Raw genomic sequence first — 27,193 nt, forward strand, 5'->3', positions numbered from 1 at the left:
TAACTAGGAAACATTCATAATTCATTAATATTGAGAAGAGCTTCAGTATTCACCTGTACGTGCCCATATAGATGACTGACTGCTCAGCTTCCCACTCCTGCTGAGGATCATCATCTTATACAGAATTCCTGGCAACAGGTGTGTGAAGGACCAGTTCAGAGCATCTTTTCCCAGTTTCATGTGAGACTGTAGGGTCTTGTCCTGATCGTACAGATCAAGATCATACCCGTCCACTTGGCCCTCTGCTGCAGCCCAGCAGAATGAAAGCTCGCTGCTTGTGTTGGAACATGTGTGTAGCCCGGTCACTGCTGCTGGAACTGAGGAGATTTGGAGAACAGGTTTTGTAAACTGTCTTGTCATCATTGATCAGTAAAGACTTGGAATCTCTTTTTTTCTGTGTTAGTTTGTATTTATATACGTGTGTGTATGTGTATATTATTATCATCAACTGTGCATGCTCGGTTTTCATTTTGTTACATTCAGATTACCTTTGCTGTCATGTAACACTGAGTTAAAAGTAATCTTACACATAATGCATTTCAATACACTTCAGTTTATATAATTGTTTCTAGGATTTAAAAATGATTTTACTGTTTTTTTTTTATGTACACTTTAAAAAATGACAGTGAAATTTACAGCAACTTACCTTACGGTTATCAGTAAGCCTGTAAATTTTACAAGATTACCGTAAATCATCAACTACAATTAAACTTTAAAAATACAGCACACCTGTAAAAACAGCAAAACAAGAGCAGCTGTGAATTTACAGTTCTTTACTGTAATCTTAACAGTATGAATTAAAACTTGTGTAAACTCATTTCATTTGAGCAAACCCATTATCTTAAATTGGTCAATTGCCATTTCATATTTATACTGTGTTTGTATACTTTAGTTTTTCGTCTCATGCATGTGGTTTTGCACATAATGATATAGTGAGGATCTGTCAGTGTTTAATGTTCTGTTGGGATTTAAAGGGTTTCTGTTGAGTTTTGTGGGTCACCATTGTGCTGGAGAGTAGAGCCTGTGCTTCAGTCCAGGATGAGCAGAGAAACACTGATGTTGTGCTGCATGTTGCTTTATTTAAAGGCAGTGACTTTCACAGCTGCTCTTGTTTTGCTGTTTTTACAGGTGTGCTGTATAATTGTACAGTATAATTGTAGTTTATGAGTTACATTTTTTTTTTTTTTTTGACATTTTACAGGCTTACTGGCAACCAAAATTGCCAGTAAGTTGCTGTAAATTTTACAGCAATTTGTTACAGTGACAAAATGATTTTTTTTTTTTTTTAAATATCGGCCATTCATTTTCATAATAACCAACACAAACTTTAAGACATGCTCTTTTAGGGTGTTAAATACTGGTGCAAATACAAGTAAATTGACTAGCGCAAACCTTAGTAAATCACCTTGCGTGGCTCATTTAAATACTCTCCTCCCACAAATTTTGCATCTGAAAGGAAAACTTCAACAGATGCATTTGCAATAAGGCCAGGCGCAAAAATAACTCTGTCCACGCCTTTTTTGTGCTTTTTTTCCACTGTATGTCTTTAGTAAATCCTGACATAATTTCTTTTTTACACCAAAAGATCTGGCACAAGCTGTTAGTAAATCTGGCCCTAACAATTGTAATATCGGTGCTTCAAATGCTAGGGTTTGGTTTTATCTGTGGAATTAACTTGGTTCAAGTTATTACATTTTCAAATTGCAAATAAATAGCATCTTACACATATTATTATGGATAAAAACCATGCGCAGTGATAAAATATGCACAATAGGACCAAGAATATATATATTTTTAAATTGCTTCTGTACTGTTTTCACAAGCAGTGGTACATTTTCGAAACTTAGTACTAATATCACAACATAAAAAAATAACTTTTTTCAAATATATCAGCATGTTTTCAATTATGTTAGTACAATACACTAAATCACAAAGCATCCTTTTTACTACAGATAAGTGTTTAATCTATTCAACCTTTTAATTTGCAGTAGCTATAGCTTTCATAATACTATTTAACTTTTCATTTGCATAACTTACTAAGAGTGAAATTATTACTATCACTTGTGAAAATACCACTAAAGCAAATAAAAATTGTAAAAGTAATACACAAAAAAGGTGCCTTACGTGTTTGTCCCTTAGTGGTGACGTCCTTGCTTTTGGCAGTGCCACTGATTGTCTGAACGTGTGCTTTGTACCACCTTCCTGCCGTTAAATTCTTAAACCGGTAGCTGTTGTTGGCGTTGGGCACAGAGGCATTGGCAATCACTCTGTCACTGTCATCAAGTAACTGGAGACTGTATCCATCATAAATACCCACAGCTGCCGTCCAGCTCACCAACAGACTGTGTGTGCTGAGTTCATTATCTGCCCGCAGGCCGGTGACTGCGGAGGGGTCTGAAACACACGCACACACACATTAGACTGTAGTTTCTGGTTTCAAGCACTTTACAATATCATTTAATGAATCAAATTCATGAAGTGTTGTCTTTCCACTAGAAGTTCTTGTCCAAACCACCATTAATATGTGTGTTTCTCACCGGTTCTGCCACTGGTTGTGCTGTTGTTCGTCTGAGTTCCACTGACCGACTGCACAGTAACCGAATAAAGTTGACCAGGTTCTAGGTTGTAAAATTCTGTCTGTGTGATGTGTTTAGGTACTTGTTTGGTGTCCTTGACATGTGTCTCCTGAAACAGAGACACTGAGTAGAAGTCCATGTCTCCATCACCAGAAGACCAAGAGGCTCTGAGACTGCTGTCTACGGTGCCAGCGCTCAGATGGACACTCTGAACCTGACTGGGCACTGGGTGTTACGATGAAAAAAAAGAAAGAAAAGAAAGCAGCTGTTACACAAAGGTTATACAACTGTGGTGATGATGATAATGATGCATCTTGACTCAAATCCTATCAGGTTCAACACCTAGTTGAGTGTATGTAATGTGTAAAATCTCTGATTCTTCTGGTCAAATTGATCACAAATGAATTGGTTTTTCATTTACATGCTTAATGCAATGCTATAATATTTAGCATCATAATAAAACGTATTATATTTAACGCTGAATCTTACAAAAATATGTCCAGATTCTTTTTTTGCTCCACTTTTAAGTCAAACTAAATTATTTCATCAAAATAATATTTTTTTGCATACAATGCAAATTCAACACAAATATTCTTCACTTTCTTTATTCTTTTGATTTTGGAGCAAAAGAATGCTCCATTTTGAGATTACGTTCAAGCAGTTGTACATGCTCAATAAAAATCTTGCAGTACCTGTGCGGCCCTCAAGGATCTCGGCACGCTGGTATGACCCGCTGTGAGTAGACAGCACCATCTTGTAGAGCCGGCCTGGTGTGAGCGTAGAGAACAGGTGTTCCCTAACTGTGCTGTTTAGATTCACAGCTGGTGACACCTGCGTGTCATTGAAGAGAATCTGAACCTCATAATTATCAACATCTCCTGGAGCAGACGTCCATTTCACCCTCAAAAAACTGCAACCACACTCCGTCAGGGACAAATTACCCACAGCACCCGGGACTGAAGAACACAAGAGTGACATAAGATTAATTTTATTGTGGTCCACTGATTACATCTTTTCTCATACTAGAAAGTAAAAAACAATGTCATTTATAAGGGTCATAAAATGGACAATCAAAATGTGTCACAATAAAATCATACTGCAAGTTTGATTTTCTCAACTTCAAAGGTAACTCCCCTTCTGAAAGGCAAGGATTTTAAATCACCCCATTTGTGATGTAATGATTTTGCTCTACACACCCCTGACATGTGTATGTTAATTCAGAAGGTGTATTTTTCTTAACTCTGTCTGTCCAATCAATCACAAGAGTGATGCTGCTGTTGAGTAAGACGTTACGTTAACGTTATCCTGTCCCTCGATGTAGACAAACTGCACCTCTGAAAACTGTGCATATCCTTCCAAAACTATTAGAAATGCATGACTGAAGTTTATTTTTAACAACATGCCTGAACGATTTAATAAGAATGTAGTTTTTTTTAGCTCGCCTTTCAAATTTCACATTGACTCTTTAGGGGCTTTCGCACCAGAGGAACCATTGTGAAGCATTGTGAAGATGTGGTACATTAGAGGTCAGATTTATTGATGTGATACATGCAAATAGTTTGGTATATCAAAAAACTTTCATTTTATATTGATTCAAAAGTTAAGTGGTGTTGACATGACTGATTTGTGATCAGTGATATTATTGATTTTTAATGAGAGTTTGCAAAAACATCAATGCTTGTTCCCTTATAATAGGGAAAAGAGATTCTAAAACAAACAGTCACTCACATGTTCGGCCATGTATAGAAATTGTTGAGTTGTACTGCCCACTCCAAGTGCTGATGGTCACGGTGTAGAGACGTCCTGGAACCAAATCACTGAACAGACACTCACTTTGTGTCTTATTGAGCTTCTGATTTTGAAGACGTGTGCTGTTATACTCAATCGCCACTTCATAATAGTCATAATCCCCAGAGGCATGATTCCAGTAAACCTTCAGAAAGTCATCTCTGGCTGAGTGGATGGCAGTGGGGTTCTGGACCGTCGATGGCTCTGAAAGAGGAATAATGCAATTTCATTATTTTTATATTTTCAAAAATATTAATACCATAAAAAATACATATGACATCTTTAATGTTTAATGTTCATTTCTGGTAATTAAATGGGTAACACTTTATTTTAAGGGGACGTAGTTACACATTACTACATGTACTTACTATAGTAATAACAGTAAATTATGCATAATTACAAGTAAGTAACCATAACTATATAGCAAGTACATGTAGTTAATTAATATAACTCAGTACGGTTACACTTTATTTTAAGGTGTCATTGTTACAGTGTAATTATATATGTAAGTACTGAGTAATATTAACTACATGTACTTACTATAGGGTTAGTGTAGGATTAGGATTTGGATGAGGGTTAGTTGCATGTAATTATGCATAATTTACTGTTATTACTATGGTAAGTACATATGTAAAAAGGACACTGTAAAATAAAGTGTTACCCTCACTTCTTATTCGAGTACGCTCATTTTGTGGATAAATCTGCAACAGCATTCTCTGATTAACATTAAAGTTGTTCATTAAGACAGTAAAAAAAAGAAAAGAAAAGTAAAAAGTAAATACAATGCAAAGAAGAGTAATATTATGATTGTTAGGAGCAGGGGAGGCAGGAACCATCATTTCCTGACTTCTCTCTGTCTGGTATTGTTCTCAAAGTATGTGATGAGGCCAAATACTTAGGACATTATATAACTGTCAGGGTTATGCACTGTTTAGTTTACTTTTGAGTTTTGGTTCAGTCCTCATTGTTTTCTGTGTGACAGTCTTTCCTTGCCTTATCAGTTGCCATAGTTGCTGATTGAGTTACTCAGGTGTTGTGTGTTATTAAGCCCTGAGTTTTCTCAGTTCTGTGTTCTGTGTCGTCTATGTAACGTGGTTGTGGTTTCCCCTGAGCTTCTCTTGTGTTCATCTGTGGATTATATTAATGATTTTTTCCTTTTGAGCCATTTGTCTTCGTTTTGCGCACAAAAAGTATTCTCGTCACTTGATAAACTTAAGATTGAGCCACTGTAGTCACTTGGACTATATTAACGATCTCTTTAATAACTTTTCTGGGCCAGCCAGTTTCATTCCCTTTGAAGCCTATGGAGGAGTGAGACTGCTCTCAGATTTAATCAAAAATATCTTAATTTGTGTTCCGAAGATGAACGAAGGTCTTACGGGGTTGGAACAACATGAGGGTGAGTAATTACTGACAGAATTTTTGGGTGAACTAACCCTTTAAAAAGGTTTAATATTAACCCCCGATTTCACAGACAAGGCTTAAGCTAGTCCCAGACTAAAATGCATGTTTCCAGCAACTTCCACTGACATAACCAGTCATATGTCGCACAGGTATATTTGTGGCAATAGCCAACAATACATTTTATGGGTCAAAATTATCGATTTTTATTTTATACCAAAAATCATTAGGATATTAAGTAAATATTAAGGACTTTAGAGAAATTTAATGGTGATTTTCTCAACATTTAGATTTTTTTGCACCCTCAGATTCCAGATTTTCAAATAGTTGTATCTCGGTCAAATAGTGTCATATCATAACAAACCATACATCAATGGAAAGCTTATTTATTCATATATGATTTATATGACATATAAAATCTCAATTTAAAAATAAAATTACCCTTATGATTGGTTTTGTAGTTCAGGGTCACACATCTTAAAATGTGTCAGTGCCATTGTTTTGTCTCAAGATGCACACCAGTGATGTTTTTTTCTAAGGCAGATTTATATATATATATAAAAAAAAAATACACTTAAATGTCCTAATTGAACTAAGGCCTAATCCTGGCTTAATCTAAGCCCTGTCTGTGAAACCGGGCCTAAACTTATCAAATAAACTACTTGGAAAGACAATTAATGTCCTTTTAGTTCTCATTAGCGTAAAGTTAATATTGCAATGTGGGGAAAATAATGATACATTTTCAACTTTTTAATTTATGATTGATGATTTTCATTACTGTCATGCAGATTTAGGGGAAACAATTGATTGTGATGGAAAAAAAGTCAAAATTCACATATCATTTCTTTAGATTTATTTCATTTTGCAGTGAAATGCAAATGATTTAAGAACTGATAACTATGATATGATACAACAGAGCTAATATTGTTTCTTACGTGTTCTCTCCTGTATAAACGTTTGGTTGCTGTAACTGCTGCTGTATGTGGAGATGGAGATGGTGTACAGTCGGCCGGAAACCAGGCTTCTGAATACACACTCTGTGGTTGCTTTAGATGCAGTGTGTGTGTGTACGATCTTCTCCTGGTGCTTCAACACCACCATGTAATTGTCCACATCTCCTTCTGCTGCCTTCCACGACACATTCAGAAAGTCTGGACCACTGTTAGTGATGGTGATGTCAGAAACCGGAGCAGGCACTGAAAACCACAGAGAGATAATAAATATTCGAGATCAATAGGTTAGCCGAATAATGGTGCTCACTGTACTTTAAACTTATTTTATTTATTTTTCAAATCAATGTTTTGTTTGAGCATCCTATAGTCAGAGTGTTACACTTTTAGAGAAATAAACTTATAGTCATAGCTGGCCCTCTTGATCAAACTTGGAAATGACACATTACGACACACAAACGAATGAAATGAAATGGTAATGAAAGCTTCGGATATAGTAATATATACAACGACTTATACCTGTTTGTGACATGCATAGCAAGTAAGGTAAATAATGTAGACAGAGTGAGTCGATACACAGAGTGCATCCATGTTGTGTTAGCTGTTGTGCTGTTCTTAATAAAAAGAACAGAAACGGAGCAACGCTTGTATCGCCTTGTCTGTATATGCCGTATATCATAACATAACACACGGGAAATGCGATGACCCAAGGTGCGGGAGTTCATTTAACAAAAAACTAAAGAAACAGGCAAGGGGCCCTATTTTAACATTCTAAGCGCACGGCGCAAGTCCGAATCCACTTTTGCTAGTTTAATGACGGGAAAAATGTTTTTTTTTTTCTCAAATGTCTTTTGGACGTAACGTGCAATAAACCAATCAGAGTCTCATCTCCCATTCCCTGTAAAAGCCAGTTGTGTTCAGGCCATGGCAGATTCGCTATTTACATGGCGGAATTTGCAAGGGGAAAGACTGAACACTTCTCCAGAGAGAAAACTAATCTCCTCGTGTCCGAGTTAGACCATCTACGGGACAAGCCTGATTCCACCATATCTTTATGTACACAGTAATAATCTTTTACATTGTAATCCTTTTATTTTTAATATTTGGCCCCTGTGTGTGTAATAAGAGTAGCCAAATACATTACTAATGTGCCCTTTAAATAACAAAAATAAATCAATAAATACTGCGCCATTGACTTTAGACCAGGTTTCAGTTGGTCAATGGTGCAGTCTATTTCAGTTACCTCAAATTAGCAACGCGCCAACAATGCACCTGAACACACCTGGTTTTCAGACCATCACACCTATGGGCGCACAAAGGGCGCACAAAGCATTTGCTATTTAAACAACGTGGCGCAGGACATGAAAAGGATAACTGCGTCGGGCTGAAACTAGCAAAAAACACTTGCGTCACACCTGGTGCCACGTTGTATGATAGGGCCCAAGTAGTTTGAGGTGAGTAAACAGGTAAGTATTAAAACTTAAATAATATAGGCTTGGATCGATCTAATCAAAGCCAGTGATAGGTTTCTCAGAACAATCTTTTCAATAAACAGTCAACATGAACTTCAATCCATACTTCAAACTTGAAACTTCCATTAACAGAAATGCAGGTATCTCCAGGTAAACTCAAAATCCATAAGCACAGGAAACTTTCAAATCCAACTCAGAACATTCCAAAAGCGAATGCATATGACAATTACATGATAAATAAAACTGAAAATGAAAATGTTTTTATGTGATATGTATTGTGTCTAGCTGCAGTAGATTGTGCAACTGTCTTCCATTGTTTGGGTCACTTCACAAGAGTTCATTAAACACTGGCTGAAAATAGAAAGATCATTTGAGCACAGCAGGATGTGTTTAAAATGACCTGCTGCTTTTATGCAGAGCTTCCTGAAATTCCACAAATCCCCTTTGTATTTACTGTGAATAGTTTTGGCGGAGATGGTGTTGTGATTATAATGTGGGAAAGTAGTTAGTGGAAAAAAGATGGTCAAAAAATAAATGAGGAAATATAAGTAAATAAAATGTATCAAAAATACATAAATCCATTTTAAAATCTACATTAGCAATTTATTTGACATAATACATATTTTGTATATTCTGAAATAACTTAATTTTAAAATAATTTTTATAAACATTTTATAAACAAAAAACTCATTTTTGTTATATGGGTTAATACATAAGAAAAGGATTACAATATATAATGTGGTAATCATTTTTTTTAAATAATAAACAACTATTTTTTTCAACTAATTTTTATGAATGCATTTGAATCTCAGTATAATGTAGAATAGGCATTAAAAAACGCATCAACAGTCCAGCTCAACAAGAGAATGCATTATAACTTATGGAGTGCATTTTAACAATGGAAAGTGTGAACCTTATTTTTGTACACTTTTAAACACTTGCATTATTTTGAGTAATGTTTATTTCAACCAGGTTTTTAACTGGTTTTTACATACTTTCACACGGAATTGTACCTGTACGGCATTCAGCCTCGGCTAGTTTGGAGGTCTGTGATCCGCTGACTGTGGTAACCATTAACTTGTGTAAAGCACCGGGTCTGAGGAATGGGAGCAGGGTGGAGGTTGTGTTTGCTGAAACAGAAACGTTGTGCACCGTCTGTTCGACCCGTAACAGCAGCAAGTGGTAGAAATCCAGATCCCCATGTGGTTTCTCCCAGTTTGCATTCAGACTGTCTGTATTTCCCTTGTTACTTAGTATCAGGTGATTCACCTTTAAAGGCACTGAGAACACACAATTTGATTACAATTAGATTCTTTAAATAAAACATTTCCTATAATAATATAAAGACACTGTTCTGTTCGTTAACATTTGTTAATGCGTTGAAATTGAATATTTTTGTTAATACGTTTTTCAATTGTTGTTAGTTCATAATACATTAACTAGCTTTTTAGATTTTTTTGTACAGGCAAGAAAACCTGTAAAATGTCTTAACATTTGTCACAATTGTCCAAAGAAGTTTCATCAGACATACAACCTCTGTAACCTAGACCTTCAGAAAGTAAACACGGTTATCACTTCTAGTATTAAACGAGTAATCTTTCTTCGAAAATGGCAAGAGAACCTTACATGTTCTTCCCTTTAGTGTAGCAGAACTATGGATGTTCTGTGTGATGGTGGTTACAGTAATGTCGTACAGGCGACCAGGCGTGAGGACATTAAAGGTGCACTCTCTCATGTCACGGCTCAAGGTGCGTGTCTGAATAACTGTAGACGTGTTGCTTTGGAAAAGCTTAATGACGTAGCCATTACGGGATGATGAGCCAGAGGCATGAGTCCACAGAGCGCTTAGGGAGCTCTCATCTGAGTGACGGATGTGCAGTTCAGATACTGGTGGAAGACCTGAAAAGAAAAAGACCAAGATGTTACATTACCCAAAATACAATTGGTAATAAAGCTATGTTAGGAATAGCACACAACCACACTACATTTCTTTCAGGCAGTATTATTTTCAAAATTTCAAAAATTGAGGTTGCATGGAGCAGTTTTTAAGAATTTACAATAAAGCAGAAAGCCATTGTAAAAAGCCAATCTATCCACCTTTTTCCTAGACCCCATGATGCTCTGTGCAATTAATAAGAGTACCTTCCATTGAACTGTAAACAACTATCATTGATCTTGTTCACATGTTAGCTATAATGCTCAGTTGCAACTACAATGATTATAAGCCTTTTCAAATACTAGGTGCAATACTGTTATTCCCCTCAACAATCAAACATCAAAAGGAAAGTTAAGTGTAAAAGTATTAACAAATTACTTTCAATAGACCATGAATATTGCACTGTCTTGGTGTGAACAGGATTTAAGACTTAGTGGAGTTCAGGTGTTTTGAGGGGCATGCATATAATATTACAATTAATTATAATTAATAGTAAGCAATTTTAAAACAGGTTTAATGTGTCTTCTCCTGCTTGTATTTTAGATCATTTATAGCTATTGAGAGTATTGACAAATGGTTACCTATTTCCCCCTGGTAATAGACAGTATTAGCCAGGCCGCCATTCTCTACACTGACTGCCATGCTGTACACTCTTCCAGGCTGCAGGTGTAACCCTGACAAGAGTATTTCCTTTGCCATTCTTTCCACAGTTTGGTTAACCAGGATTTCACTTCCATTTGACAGCACCACACGGATGTGCTCCCATTCTCCGGGAGGAAGTGTCCAGGTGATCTTTAGCAAGCCACGATCCGACAGATTCTCCATCACCAGATCTGACACCTTCCCTGGTTCTAATAGGGAAAAAACAATGTTCAATACAAATGATAAAATCTAACTACAAACTATATAATACATAGTTAGTATAATTATATAATAATAATAATAATAATAATAAACATAATAAAATACAATCTGTATAATTAAATAATTGTTCTAATTATATTAACAAGAGGTCTTTAAAAAATCCTTAGGGGCAACACTGTTTTCAACACAGTTTCATGCATTTATGTCTTTTATGTATTAATTTACATGACAATAGTGTTTTGGGGGCCTGAAAATGCAAACTTTTGAAAATGGCCTTCGTTTGGAAACAATGGTATCGTTTTCAAAAAGTTGCATTTTTTGAAACCCATTTTCAAAAAATGCAACTTTTTGAAAACGATACCGTTATTGTCTCTGTGTAAACTACAAAAATGCAAATTTGTGAAAATGGTGACGTCATGCGCATGCTTATTATGTGTTCAGAATAGGCGTGTAGTGTTTCTTTACAAAGTGACATGGGCAACTATTGGCCTGGCTGACTAATTCAGCGTTTTTAGTCATTTTTGTGGATCTGTGTGAACAGCGATCGTTTTGACAATGTTGTCGTCTATGCGTGAAAAACGCAAAGGAAAAAACTTTCCGTTTTTAGTACATTGTTGTTCTTGTAAACACACCCTTAGTTTGTTATTCTCCAGTGTGAAAGAAAGAAAGAAAGAAAGAAAGAAAGAAAGAAAGAAAGAAAGAAAGAAAGAAAGAAAGAAAGAAAGAAAGAAAGAAAGAAAGAAAGAAAGAAAGAAAGAAAGGGGAATGAGTTTAAATTGTTTGTTTAAAGGTGCATTGCGCAAGTCTCTGAGTTTTTGCAGAACTATTCTTCGCCCCCTTCTGGCGACACACGAAACTGCAACCAGAGTTGTGCACGCGGTTACATGGAGTTTGCGTTGGGGTTTGGGATGAACTAGAAGCCGGTCTCTTTGAATCCATCTTCTACTTTTGCAAAAGTCGCTTGAGTTGTCTTCGCTGATGCGGATAATGGCGGCGAATACACAAACCTGCCAGACATAGCCAGGTGAGCGTGAACGCGCATGACGTCACGCCCAGTCGATTCCGACCCGAATCCCTCTTATTTATTTTACTGTACAGGATTATAGAGGCAATCGCAGTGACCATAGAAGGGCTCATTCAGCCCATCAGGCAATTGTTTAAGCATGTATGGGTTAGAAAAACGGGTATTTTTAACATGAAATGTTGCGCAATGCACCTTTAAAATGGAAGGCTGGAGAGTCGGGCAGAAAGAGAGGGGAGGAAACACACTTCCCCTTTGTTTGTTTGGAGTTGTGTTTTTTTTATTCTCATTTGAGAGTGCTTGAAGAGCTGAGCTTCTCTTTGGGTGACATTTTAAGGGCTTTTGCTTTCTCTAAGACCAGTGTTTAGGGGTCTTCTAGTTCTAAATGTGGTAGATTCCTGCATTTGACTTTGTTCGCTCACCACACAGACCCTGTTTACGCCCTGTATTAAGATGTGTTTTGGTCGACCAGATCATAAGTAGATAAGAAACACATTTAACACTTTTGATTGACACCTTGGGCGCTATTTTAACGATCTAAGCGCATGGTCTAAAGCGCATGACCAAGTACACTTAGGGCGTGTCCGAATCCACTTTCGCTAGTTTAAAGTCCGCGTGAACCGGAAGTTGCAAACGACTTTTCTCCAGTGCTGTGACGTATTTCCCAGTGAAAAGGAATATTGAACAGAGGGCAGGGTTTTACTCTAGCGCTCCTCCTCTCCATCTCTCGCTCATTACAGACTAACGGTTTGAGGGGAGTGGTTAAGCGTTTCCCAAACCAAACCGTCAAACCTACGTCATCAGGGAAGGTCCTCCAATGCAGAGGGGAGGGGCATTTTCAGATTTTGATTAAAGATTACGAAGCCAAAAAAATGTTTTCTGTGTTTTAACTTGCACGGATTAATTGTTCACCACAAGACTAGTAATATGCGCTAACAAAGTAAATAGGGTCAATTGTGATTTCAGTTGGACTTTAAAGCGGGAAAAATGGTCGGCCCGCCTGGCGCATGGTCTAAAAGGATTGTCCCTATTCAGCTATCACGTTTCTCGGGAGCTGATTACCCTCCTCCAAATCCAGTTCCTCCTCTCGTCAGTCAGGATTTGGCATTCTGATTCCCCTTGAATCAGAATAAATTCTTGAATTATGTTGTGCTTTAAAATCTTGAATTAATGATATCTGCAATACATTTATGTTGGTTCTGTTCTGTTTATCCTAAGTTTTTATTTATTGCTGTTCTCCCTGCTCTTATGCATGCTAGGCTGCATGGATGCGCAGGGAGTTCTTGCCCAGAACAGAACCATACCACCAATCCAAACTGTATGCAATTGCCAATCGTATTTGACGATAGTGGTCCTGACAGAAATGTGATTTTTACAAATCTGTTTCGAGCTACATTCGTATGTGGTTTGAAATCCTATTCAAATGGCATTTCTGGAAATCTTTTTCAGTCTTACTGCTCTGATTGGATTTGTCATGGTTTATCAGATGAGTTGTTATAGGAAACATGCTGAAAGTCGCTGCAGAAACAAAGGTTGTGTTTTTGCAGAGTGCCGGACGAGCAGAAAATGACAATATATTGGAGATATATGTTTATGTAGCGGGTAGGGTGGTTGAGATGGGAAGTGTACCTTTAAGGCCTGCTCACTGGCACTGATTATTTGGATCAGGTGGCGTGAGTGACGCGTCCCTTTAAATGTGTCGTGAGACATGAACAGAAAAACATTACCTAATGCGGTGTGAGTTGAAGAGTGAGCCTCTTGGTGTATTGGCTGTGTAAACGGGAGAACCTCGGTCTGGCGTCTGCGTGTATGGTGACCAGTAAATGGTACCAGCAGTTACGAGTCTACAGAAACTTGCTCACATAATAGCGAGTAGTGATTTTATACGGGTTTACAGCAACAAGCAACACTGGGTAGAGTGCACAGCTATTAGTCATCCACACCGTTTAACTTTATTGTTACGGGGCATATAGCTCTAATTCATCTAGGCTGGTGTTCAAAGAAAAATGTAAGTTTATCTAATCCTTTTTTTAGTCCTAATTTTCCAATTAGAGATTTAATATTGTTTTAAATTGTCACAATGCTATCAAACATCGCATCATAAACCACTTATGCTTGTGATTACAGGAGGATTGCCTTCGTCTGTCACTAGCCACTGTTTTTCCTAGGTTTAATCATTCGGTTCTACTTTTTATTTCTTTGGATGTGTGTGTGTTTGTGTGTGTGTCTTGGGGATCTGCTACCACCGTTCTGTGATGACCTGGACCTAGGTGGGCCTAGGATGGAGTTTTTTTTGGTTTTGATTGATTGATTGATTGATTGATTAATTATGTTTATTTCATTCATGGATATTTTTCCAACAAAACTTACTTCATCATCCTCATATATATAATTTATAAAACCATGATGAAAAGGAGGCAGGATGAAGAATATCTTATATTTCCTGCCCCTTCAAAAAAAAAAAAAAAGAAAACTCAACATATCAAAAAACTCAACATATCAAGTCCCCGTCAATGCATGACGATAACAAATGAAACAAACTAGAAACCAAAACATCAACCTAAAACAAATTCCAAAGCAAAAGCAAACCATGATCACAACCATCATCATCAATTTCTATAAGTGTTCATACAAATCCATTGTCTTCTCTTTAAATCTTTTTTTAAACTGAAATATATTTTTACATTGCTTTAGTTCATTTTGCAGAGAATTCCAAACTTTCACTCCCACCACTGAAGTACACATTTGTTTTGCTGTTGTCCTTGCAGTTTGATACCTAAAATGTCCCTTTCTTCTTCCTTCATTTTCTATAAGGATAAACAAGTGTTGAAGATTTATGGGCAATACTTTATCCTTTGCTCTAAACATAACAATAAGTGTCCGTAATTCGACCAATTCTTTAAATTTTAACAGTTTAGAGCAAAAAAAATAAGGCATTTGTGTGCTCTCTATAATCTGTTTTAAATATAATTCGTATGACTCTCTTTTGTAATAGAAAGAGTGACTTTGTGTTGCTTTGGATGTGTTTCCCCACACCTCCACACAGTAGCTGATGTAGGGCAACACCAGTGCACAATACAAAGTTCTCAATGCCTTATAATCTAACACGTTTTACCTTATTTAGTACAAAAATACTCTTAGATATCTTTTTTTGTATGTGTGAGATATGTGGTTTCCAAGTCAACCCTTCATCTAGTAGCACACCCAAAAATCTAATTTCCCTAACTTTCATTATTTTTATTCCTGCTATTGATAGTACAATACTTTCATCTTTTTTTCTATTACCGAAAATCATAAACTTTGTTTTCTTGAGATTTAATGACAACCTATTAATGTCAAACCATTCCTTCACTTTAACCATTTCTTGTTCCATACTAATTATCAATTCATTTAAGTCATTTCCTGAGAGGTAAATGTTTGTGTCATCTGCGAATAGAACAAAATTCAATAACTTAGATACATCACAAATGTCATTAATGTAAAGTATAAATAATTTTGGTCCTAAAACTGAACCTTGCGGTATACCACATTGAATTTGCATATTATTGGATTTGTTATTATTATACTGAACATACTGTTGTCTTTTGTTCAAATAACTACTTAACCAATCCAATACTATTCCTCTCACATCATATAATTGTAGCTTTAATAACAAGATTGAATGATCAATTGTATCAAATGCTTTCTTTAAATCGATAAACACACCTATTGTGTGTTTCTTGTTGTCAGTTGCATTTACTATGTCCTCAACTATATTCATGGTCGCAGAAGCTGTAGATCTACCTGAACGGAATCCATACTGGCTCTCGTTTAACAACTGTTTTTTTTTCAATAAATTCATCTAAATTTTGCTCAAATTTTTTTTCAAGGACTTGGTCTATAATTTGTAAACATATGCTTATCACCGTCTTTATATAGTGGGACCACCTGGCAATCATTATACTCCAATATTCGGCCTATGGGCATTGTGCAATATCTCCTTTGGGGACAGTGTCTATTTTGCAATGTTCACTAGTGTGAAGTGTGAAATGCCGTGTTAGTGTATGTATGCACGGCCGATTTGGTTTGAAGTGTCTCTTGCAGTGTTGGAGTGTGTATGTGAACAGTGTCTATTTATTTGACTTTATTCGTATTGTTAGACTTTATATCCTGTAACTCATTTATTATGAGACTTTTATTCACTGTGATTTATTTATTGTAGAATTGTTCACTGTTACCTGCGGGGAACATTTGTCTGTTCTGATTGCCAATCAGTATATTATTGTCTAGTGTTTAATACAATTATATTTGATTACATCAGTCCCATTTCTGTCCCTTCATTGGATACAACCTGCCTAAATAGTTCAAAGGGGGAGCGCTGTTTGGGTTTTCAAATTGTATGTGTCGGAGTGCCCCCTAGGGGTCACATTTAGAATATATAGATATATGTTTTGAAACCGGAGGAGACGAGCACGGAAAAAAGCCATGGATACCAGCCGCCTACAGTTCTGCCAAGCATGGTGGCTACACATTGTCATGTTGTAAATAAGACAACAGATCTGTACAAGTCCCTCCATTTTGTGGTTGTTGTTGTTGTTGTTTTGGCATATACCTACCAACGCATGCGTCATTGCCATAGAAAACAATGCAGATATTTCGGAAAACAAAAGAGCGACGTGGACACGCAAATCGGATCTGAAGAGTTGCAATACACAATGTGGACAGTCAATAATTTTAGATCAGATTTCAATCAAATACACAAATATTCAGAATTGGACTGACAGTGGGAACATAGCCTTAGTCAGTGAAATAACACGGCACACAGATTCATTAAATTTAGGAATTTATAATTAATGCAACATGTCTTATGATTGAGACAGCATGACATAATGTGGCATAACACAAGTGGACAAAGGTGACCTTTCAGTGCTCAAAACAGGAAAGGGTGTTAACATATCTGCTTAAAATACAGCAGAGGAATTCATATAGGCACAGATATATGAGCATAGCATCTGCATTTTTAAACAAATTTGTTCATATGTTATTTAATTTATTATTTGATGATCCAATACAAAATACCTGTTTGTGCTTCTCTAGATGCTGAATTCTGTAGCTCTCCAACCTCTGTAATGATAGTGATGTTGTAGAGTCGTCCAGAAATAAGCCCTTTTATTGTATAAGATGTGGTCGTGCTTGCAACTGTTGCATTCCAGATTGAACCCAGGCCATTGCTGTCTCTGAGCATGATTCGATATCCCTCTGTTTTGCCTGGACCAGGCTGCCATGAAACTTTCAGGCTGTTCACGTCCCCAGAAACCTCGAGATTTTCCACTGCCGAAGGTCCTAACCAAAAGACATATAAAATACGGTCAACTGTGTAGATGTATAATTATAATTAATTGCATTCAAATTTCTCAATCTGTCTGTGGTAGACAGGGGCTGTTCATGCAATGTGTGTGTGTGTGTGTGTGTGTGTATGTATATAAAGAGAGAGAGAGAGAAATAAGACACGTTTAAACTTATCACAATGAAGTGAAGCAATATTTATTTATTTTTTAACATTTATTCTATATATATAAACATTGCTACGTCTACTGTGCTGGACTAACTGGGACTGGTCATGGCACTTGAATATTTGCTGCTCTATTGTTGGTTTGATTGCTTCCATTGCTCTCCTCATTTGTAAGTCGCTTTGGATAAAAGCGTCCGCTAAATGATTAAATGTAATGTAAATGTATACTTTAAATCTTGCATTCACATAGCTAAATAAGGTCCTCATACCAAATAAACACAAGATTAGTTTGTGGTCTCTTTGGTCAGCTTTGTAGCCTTAGACAGACATTATCATAACAGTCCTTCTAATATGGTAGTGCTCTCTGTGAGAACTCTGTTTCGCAGAAAGGAAAGGTGTGGACTCAGTGGGTCCTGCTGTGAATTATTCTCAGTGAAAGCAGCGGAATGTCTAACAACCTATATGTGAAAACACGATAGCGCTGCTCTTTGCTTTTTTAAAGAAAGCTCTTCCTGATGAGGTTTTGTTGAAAGGGTATTGTGAGAGAACAGGATAAGAAACCATTAAGGTTGAAGGTCACATTCAGGCAACCTCTTCTAATGACTTTTTTCACTCTCTTTCTCCTTGAGAACCATGGGTGTATCATAGATTTTTACATGATCACATACCCATACCCATTTAAAAAGTCACTTTTCAAGACTAAATAGCTAAATAGAATAGCTATTAAATAGCTAAAATAGAAAATGAAAATATATATTTTTTTTATCATGGAAATGATTGCATTTCCATAATGACCAATGCAATCTACCAAGAGCATCACAAATTAGCTTCTGGTTTAAGACTTTTTTTGGGCAATAAATAATGGCACAAATACCAGCAAATTGACAAGTGGAAACCTTAGTAATTCACCATGCGTGATTCATTTAAATACTCTTCTCCCATAAATTATACTTCTGAAATGGAAACTCCTACAAATGCATATGCAATAAGGTCAGCCCCAAAAATAACCCTGTCCACACATTTTCAGCGCTAATTTCTCACTGTGTGTCTTTAGTAAATCCTGACAGTAATATTTTAACACCAAAGAGGGCTTCTGCTGGAGCAATCTGTTAGTAAATCTGGTCCTTTGCCAATTACTTAGTGTGACAGTAACACTTTATTTTGTACATCATTTTTACTCACTAACTTAGATATTTTGTTCTCAACTGCAATAATAAGTACAGCCTAAGAGTCCAAATTAATTTGAGGGCCACTGTACATTATATAAGTGTCACTGTAATCAGACTGACCTCTGAGAGCTAATGAGTCTTTGTATATATTAGAACAAAAGAACAATAAGCCGGATGGGAGGGGGAGAAAAGTCTGAAGGAACTGACCTACAGTCAAACTCCTGTTTTGGAATTTAGCCCAGACACGTATACAACGGCACATTATCAGCGCAATCCAACCTTTCCTCATATTTAGAGAAGCTTTTGACACTTAGCCATTTGGATTTACCCTGCACATATAGCTCTAGATTTACATAATCTGTGTACACACAGTTTAAAGTTCTTTTACATAGCATCAGTGAAATATCCAATATATTATTGTTCATTGTTGTTTACTTTGATAAAATTGGATAATCAAGCAATATCACACAATCAAGAGCATTGTTGTTCTGACTATCAGCTGTGATTCGGTAATACAGATACAATCGACCACAGATAATCATAACAGCACTGATATTCAGAGTATGATTGTGATGAGTGAGATATTACTTTTTAGACAATAAACTAGTTCAAAAAATAAGTTAACATTGAATACCTTACATTTTAAACAGAATATTGCCAGAGTATTGCCTAAATTTACTTCACCACTGAAAATAGTTCACAATTTCAGCTACTTAATGGCATCTATTCCACCTCATGACGCAACGAACAGCATTGTTCCCATAAAGCAGATTTAAAGCGCAAAGGTGTATTAATAACTACCGTTGATGCACAGTCTAACTGTGTAACAAAATCCTTTTTTTTTTTTTGTTAACTGCAACAGTAGGCGCGTTTCCATTACAGATTTGCGCAAATCTTTTGCAATTTTTTTTTTCTTCTAAATGTCGACAAAAAACTGTTGCGAAATGATGGCGTTTCCATTAACCGATGTAATGCGACTAAGACTTAATTTTTTCCTCTTGCTATAAGTAAAATCATGGCAAAAACCATGCCAACGAACGTTTGTAGGTTTATGTACTATATCCCAGCCACTGCACTAGCCATTATTATTAATTGAAGGAGATGTATGTGTTTTCCAAGCATTGATGGTAAGGAACGACCCTTATTATACTTGTGAGCGGCACATATGAGGTGTTTCTGGGTGTTTCTCCCTCATATCTGCTTCGAGGTCTTGATTGTGGCATTTATTTGAGGTTTGGAATCTACGTCATCTACGTCAGGTGAACTGTAAATGCGCAAAAACTGTTTCCATTGCAGTATTGCAAAATATTTCTTTTTTGAATTGCCTGAAAAACCACCTCACACGAACATAAAAACTTTTTTGCGATAAATTGACGTGTTTCCATTGGGCGTATTTTCAATTCGGAATTTCAATTTGCGCAATTTGAAGGGTAATGGAAACGCGGCTACTTTTTATGGACTACTGAATTTCTCCAATGGGTCAATGCAGACGAATGTCCCAAGTCATTTTAGAGAGCCTTTCTTGGCTAGATTTAAGGGTGTGGTGTTTTAACCTGGGAGCTATTCAGAAAGCAGATTATGCAACATACCTGGATACAAAAGTCGCAATAGCAATTCATTCTCCAAACATTACTTGCTCTAGAGCAGGGTTACTTTACTTCAGAGGTTTAGAGTGCTGCAGAGATGAAGTATTTTGCAATGCCAAAACCCATAAACAAGTTAACATTTAGCACTTCTTGTTCCATCTTCCTGAAGTCAATTTCTTAAATGTCTGAAATTAGGTCTGTGGCTAACACATTTTATTCTACAACAAAATATATCAGTAATACACCCTTGAGATTTTTTTAAATAGCTTTTACTTGTCTTGAAAAAGGAGGTTGTTAATAAGTTGCTAAATGGGACTACAGAGGTTGTCGGGGACAGGTGAACTCATCTACTCACTAGTCTACTTTGTGTTTATAATCTGTCCTTGTAAACAATCTATTTTTTGAGGGTGTTTCACAATTCACAAAAGGCAGCTTGAAAATCAAGATGTTACTGTTTATAACATCTTAATATATTCATGCATTATAGTCGCATTTAGCAGATTAGAGGTGGGCAATAATGCACAGGAGTTTACATTTTGTGACAATACAATCAATCAAGCAGTTGAGATACTATATTTTACATACTATATATCACTCTATGTGAGTATACTGTATGTATGTGGATAAAGTTGTATACAAATATATATGCAACATATATCTCCAGCCAAGATTTGCTATATAGTGTATATTGTTTAATGTGAGTATACTGTATATACTCAAGTAAAGTAGGATATACAGTACTATATATGCAACTTTTAATATATCACTGGGCGATAATTCAGTTTATATTTTCCGATGATGTAACAATCAGTTGAGATTTGCTATATTTTACATTCAGCTTAATGTGAGTGTACTGTATGTATCCGGGAAAGGTTGGAAAACGTATAGAGAGGAATACGTTGGGATGTAGGAACCTAAGTACAGTTGGCAGGGTGGCCTTGGCGGAGCAGGCTTGGTGGTGGAGGCTGCAGTGAGTCTAGCATCCAGGGACCAATGAATGGGACTGACGGCAACATTAAGTAGCAGGATGGTTTCAGGATTCTCTGGAATTTCTTCTGGAAAGTAGAGACGGCTTTCACATTTGTCATCCTTGGACGATAGGAGATGGAGAACTCAAACTGTGAGAAGAAGAGGGCCCATCTTGCCTGTCTGGGGTCAATGGCTTCTCAGAGATACTCTCCATTTCAGTGATCGGTGGTGGCCAATGGCATAATTTTGCTCCGCTATTTTTTGGAGAAGAAGGTGCATGGGTGGAGTTGGGAAGGTTTACCCTGCTGCTGAGACAAGACGGCCCCCATGCAGGTTGTAGAAACATCCACATGAACCACAAAATATTTATCAGGATTAACTAAGAGAGTAGTAGTAGTAGTTGAATGCTTGTTTTTAGGTGCCGAAAGGTGTGGGTGGCTTCTTGGGTCCAGTACAGAGACTTACCCTAAGTCTCTGTAGTTGTCACAAAGGCAATCTTCCACTCGTCCCTCTTCCGTATCTCCAGTGTTGGGAAGGTTACTTTGGAAATGTAATGGTTACAGATTACCCTTACAGTTACCATACCATTAACCGTACCGTTACATTAAAATGTAATAAGTAGTGTAACTATTCCAATCACTTAATTCAAGTAATGGAACTGATTACATTTGATTATTTTTTTATCACTTTTCTAATTTCTAACGAATGTTTTCAACTATCAGACAGGGTTAACCTTATAGTACTCAACACTAATTACTGTCAGACTTTCTAAATCATTCATCACTTGAATTATGATTATAATAATTTAATTTTAAAGGCATTTTTTTAGGCATCATGCACATAAAAAACAGGCAAAGCAACAAAATAATATTATTCAACATATCTGAGCTTTTTACAGAAAATATTCAGATGTAACCACCTTTGTAATCATTCATTTTCATAAGTAACTAATTTAATTACACTTTTTTTTTTTCTCAGAAACTGTAACAGATTACAGTTAAATTTATTGTGTAATTTAAGTATGTAATTCCGTTACATGTAACTAGTTACTCCCCAACACTGTGTATCTCAATGAGGTTGCATAAGCTTCGGAAGTCCAGCTTTGGGAAGATTGTGGGACCGGTAATCGATGGAATTCAATGGAGGTGGAGTTAATGGAGACAGTCAGGAGTTCTTACAGGGCAATTAGATGTTTAACATCGGCATCGACATTGACTTCTTCAGAACCAGGAGGATGATGTTCTCCATGTGAAGACAGCCCACTTGCATTTGGATGGGTCCCACACAATAAGAGACAGTGCCACGGACAGCGATTTTCCAATTTTGGATTGAACCTTGTTGGAGGTTTCAATGGGCCTCTTTTTGAGGTTGAGATGACGGCAGAGTTCCCCGGAAATGAAGTTGCTGGCTGACCCAGAGTCGAGGAGGGCTGAGAATTAAGATATGAAAGGCCGTAAGCGTATTAATAGTGGTAAGTGGGAAGCAGAGATGTACTGACATTAGGACATAACTAGGAGTGTGTAGTGGTCGATTGGGACTCATCACAATAATGTGTCCCCCTGAGCTACAATAGAGACAAGGTCAGCTGTCTTGAGTGCCGGGATGAACTGGCTGGCTGTGTGATAGGGAGGACTGCAGGGAGAGTCTTCCAGGCAGTTTTTCATACAATCACCACTCAGATGGATAATTGGATAAAACCCTCTAGTCTCATTTAGTCATCGTATGCAGAGAGATGCATCCACAATGCTGGTTCAAGCCCTAGGCAGTAAGTGGTGAGAAGAGTTTGTTCCACCCAAAGGATGCTGCTAGGGTTGAAACTTCTGCGCATAGTCAGTTATTGAACTTTTTCCTGATGTAATTGGTAAAGTTTTTCACTTACACAAAGCCCACAAAGTGGTTTGTGATTAAATGACAGGTCCAGCTTGCTGGCAGACTGCCCCTGCCCATTGCAGCACTCTTCCCATGAGTAGTGGATGAACGAAATGTTAGCCCGTTCAGTGGGGAAACGATGAGACTTTATCTCTAAGGTAAGCGAACACTAGACTAAAAACCTGCTCCAGTCCTCTGCCGAGCCAGAGTAGGGCGCTGGATCGACCATGGGACTGGCGGTGTAAACAGGTGGTGAAGAAGTACTCAGGTGTGTGACGGAGGTGTCTGGTGCAGAAGTGGATCCTTGGGTGCTTCTCATTTCTTATTTGTGCATCCTCATTTCCTTTCCTCGTGTCTCAGCTCCACCCCCTGTAGGATGCGAGGGAAGGCTGCAAGGAAAGAGAAGGAGGACGGAGGAATCGAAGTAAAGCTTATTTATACATTGCAATACTTGATCATTGGAGCATCACTTCCTTGCGTCATCAGCTGCGCTCAAAGGATCAGCCCTTATGTTGTCAAAGTTTGGTTATGAAATTCAGAATAAATAATAATAAAGCAAGATACCCTGTTGAAATATGTAAGATGTGTGGTTTATATAAACTGCAAAGGTAAAGTATAAATTAAAATGATTGTGACCGACGTGAAGGGGGAGGAGAATTGATACGTGCATCACATTTGGTAGACAAAACTCTTCCGCAAAGGATACATCTATCCTCGCTCATAACTCCTCTGGAAGCCTCCTCACTCCTCGATCCACGCCTCCACGCGGTGCAATTAGAGAATTGAGATGTCTTTCAAGATGGCTGAGCTCGATCGGTTTCCAGGTCATAGGATGGTGGACGGAGGAGCGAGGAAACGAGGAGGGATATTGACAAGCACCCCTTGTGTGTTGAGTACATGGGTCAGGTCCTGCAAGGTTCATGGTTTTGGTCTGGCCTTCAATACCAGACTCAGAAACAGAGATGTTATCGAATCCAAATGTAGGTATTTATATTGACACAGATGGTAAAAGGAGAAATGCAGGTGAGTAAATGCAAATTATATAGTTCAAAGTCAACGGAGATCGCTGCAGACTTACAAGCCAAACCATCCTATTCATCCTATTTGATCAAGTGTAAAACGTATACATTGTCATTTGCAGTGTTGTGTGTTAAATAAAATTAAACATGTTGTAATGTCTTATTTGTGACAAAACAGAAGATATTGCTCGGTGAAACTTTTGTTCAGGATTACAACGAATGGCATAGATCAAAACAATAACAAAAGAAGTGTTCTCTGTGTGCTTTCTTCCGTATCCGATAATCCAACGCATTAACCCCATAAAGTGTAAAAACACTGTTACTCACACTTGTGTGTTACGACATTACTGTCTGATCAAATGTATTTGGCAGTGGCACTGCATCATATTTATTTGAATCTGATAAGATGACATCACAGTCCTTTCAGGAATAACATTTTTATGCTTTTGAAACCTAAATGTTTAGAACACTTTGGTAAAAGTCAGTCAACTAAGTGTCTGAATCATCTCAGAATATAACAAAAGGGGAAATGAATCTATCACACCTCATACTGTACATGTCAGGGGAATGTCTCAGTTTATGACCCCTTTCATTTTTATAGCCTTACACTTATTTATTTTATTATTTATAAATGTATGTATACATTTAATTATATTATTATTTATAACCTATCTTTAACATTTTACTTCTGCCAATTGTATTTAGGCTTCAAAGTTAATAAAAGATCATCTTAAACAAAACATATAAGAATCTAATAAACCTTTGCCACATTTGCCACAGACCTTATTTTCTGCAGTAATCCAAAAGCCAATGGAAAAATCCTATTGGCTTTTTTTGAGGGAGTGATGGGGGATGCTAACTTTCGGGTTGGCCTACAAAAATATGTAATCACTGCAGAATTATATGGTGTGTACGTGTACCCAATAGTTGGGACACCAGGGAGTATGACATATTTCATACAATATTATATTATATAGTTGTATTTTTATTTATTTATAAATCATTATAATAACATAAAGCAATGCTCATTCTACACTACTATTTATTTATTTTACTTCTCAACTAAAACATTGTGGATCTGCATTCAAATGTTTTGTTTTCTATATAATGCATCTCTGTAATAAAAATACACGTGATGCATCTCATTTTACAACAAACGTGGAAGCAAAATGACTAAACATAAACAAATAAACTTTATGTATACATATTTTTTGTTGAATTAATCTTCCTTTTTTAATTTATATTGAAGGATTAAACAAACAATATAGAAACAATATGAGTTATAACAGTGCTAAAAACGTTGACATTTTTTAAAAGATCAAAAAAATTATTGGGTCCCACTTTATAAGTGTCTTTAACGACTATGTACTAATATTCATTTGATAGTAGCACTTATTGTTTACATATATTTTTACATTGTACTTAAATTAAAAAATACCTGTATGTAATTACAGCTGTATTTAATTTATATAGTTACAATCAAGAAAAGTAGAAGAAAGTATGGTCCGTGGCTGTTTTTGAGTATGGATTATGATGTTTAAATGGATTATTCAGTTTTCAGATTTAATGGCCTTTCCTTTAAAGTCACCAGTGTTTTGATTTTGTTTTATCGCATCTCTTTAGTTAATCACTAAGTATTGTCACATAGGAAAAAAAACATTCTTCTACATTGTTAAAAGCGATATATATATGATCTTCATCTTGACTTGACTGACTTGACTTCTCAATAAAGAACATGATTTGAGAAATCATTCATGTCTGGAATTACACATGCAAGTTTAATAATTACTGTTTAGAGGTTTGTTCAGTGAAAATCAATAATAGTGATTCTTGACTATCAAACTGAAAATTATGCAAAGAAGCAGGATTCTTACTAGTTGGCAGGGAGACATTGTGTTGAGTCTGTTGGTTTTCACCCAACTTCGCCGTTATTTCCAGGTGATGCCATGTTCCAGGATCTAAATTCTCAGTTTTGCATTCAATATGTGAGAAATGTTCCTGGTCTTGATGACAGTCTTTCGAGTCATTGTGCCTCTCCCTGACAGAAACTGTGTATTTACATTTCACATCTTCGTTATCCAGCATGATGCGTATGGAGTCTGTGGTAGAAATGGCTTTCACAACTTTGATGCTACATTCCCATGTGTCTGCCACCATGGTACTCTGAAAACAAAAGGTGGATTTTTTTTTTTTTTTACTGGGCTGATACATATAGCATACAGAAGTCACACATACAGAAAAATATTTTGTGTAAGAAATCAAGTGTAGTTTAGTTAGACTTACCAATATTCCACATGCTACCCAAATGGCTACATGAATGGCTTTGCTTCCCAGCATTGTTAATGTTGGTTTTTTGATGTTTTTGTTTAATACACAGAAATCCAGTTGGAAAAGTCACATAATTCCTTGGTGTATAATCCAGGAGTTCTTTTAAAGTACTTTTCTGCAAAATCCAGTCTGGAGAACCTCTGTGGGAACTGCTCACTTTCACTCATTAGCCCACAGCAATCAGGAATGTGTTAAGGAAAACAATTCTGTCTCCAAAGGATATCCTCAATCAAAAGTCTACAGAAGCTTTGTTTTTGGTAGTCCAGTGGATACGCGTTGTACAGTCTGTCCGTTGGCAATTTTCTTGCCTAAAATACCCTAACTTTACAAGACTTGACATAACATTCACGACAGAAAATGCATTTCTTCAACATACACCCTCCACTAAAAGCTTTTTAGATCATAAATGCCAGTGAATTGGAACTTTTGCTGGAACAATAGATGTCAATGACTGAGGGCTCCATGAACACTCAATACAGCCCAGCCCCACTTCCTTCCTGTGTCCTCATTGCTCCTGCAGAAGGATGTGTTGAAGAGAAAACTCATCTAATAATAGGCTTGTAAACGTTCTTCCATCAGGATAATTAAATAAATTAAAATTATTTTGTAATTTTGTATTTTTAAATGATATTGTTTTTTTTTTTTTTTAATTAAATTTACAATATAGTTAACAATATAATCCTAATATAAATGAGGGTCAAGGTAGTGTTGTAGTCCAGACCACCTAAACCGAGACCAAGTCAAGATCAAGACC

General features: G+C 36.7%; 1 protein-coding gene across 1 annotated transcript in view; it reads right to left on the reverse strand.

Annotated features, from left to right (window-relative positions):
• Positions 1-26,653, reverse strand: part of ptprb (protein tyrosine phosphatase receptor type b) — a 47,510-nt gene extending 20,857 nt beyond the window's left edge. The window contains exons 1-12 of the mRNA XM_084408192.1: positions 26,395-26,653; positions 25,986-26,274; positions 17,067-17,330; positions 10,705-10,974; positions 9,814-10,086; positions 9,201-9,467; positions 6,701-6,961; positions 4,305-4,568; positions 3,269-3,532; positions 2,538-2,801; positions 2,125-2,394; positions 54-317 (exon numbers count right to left, since the gene is read on the reverse strand). Of these exons, the coding sequence (XP_084264318.1) occupies positions 54-317; positions 2,125-2,394; positions 2,538-2,801; positions 3,269-3,532; positions 4,305-4,568; positions 6,701-6,961; positions 9,201-9,467; positions 9,814-10,086; positions 10,705-10,974; positions 17,067-17,330; positions 25,986-26,274; positions 26,395-26,448 (3,004 nt within the window). The 5' untranslated portion in view covers positions 26,449-26,653. The remainder of the gene's footprint in view (positions 1-53; positions 318-2,124; positions 2,395-2,537; positions 2,802-3,268; positions 3,533-4,304; positions 4,569-6,700; positions 6,962-9,200; positions 9,468-9,813; positions 10,087-10,704; positions 10,975-17,066; positions 17,331-25,985; positions 26,275-26,394) is intronic.
• Positions 26,654-27,193: the final 540 nt, after the last annotated feature.

This window comes from Rutilus rutilus (genome assembly GCF_951802725.1).
Source record: "Rutilus rutilus genome assembly, chromosome: 4".
Lineage (NCBI taxonomy): Eukaryota > Metazoa > Chordata > Actinopteri > Cypriniformes > Leuciscidae > Rutilus > Rutilus rutilus.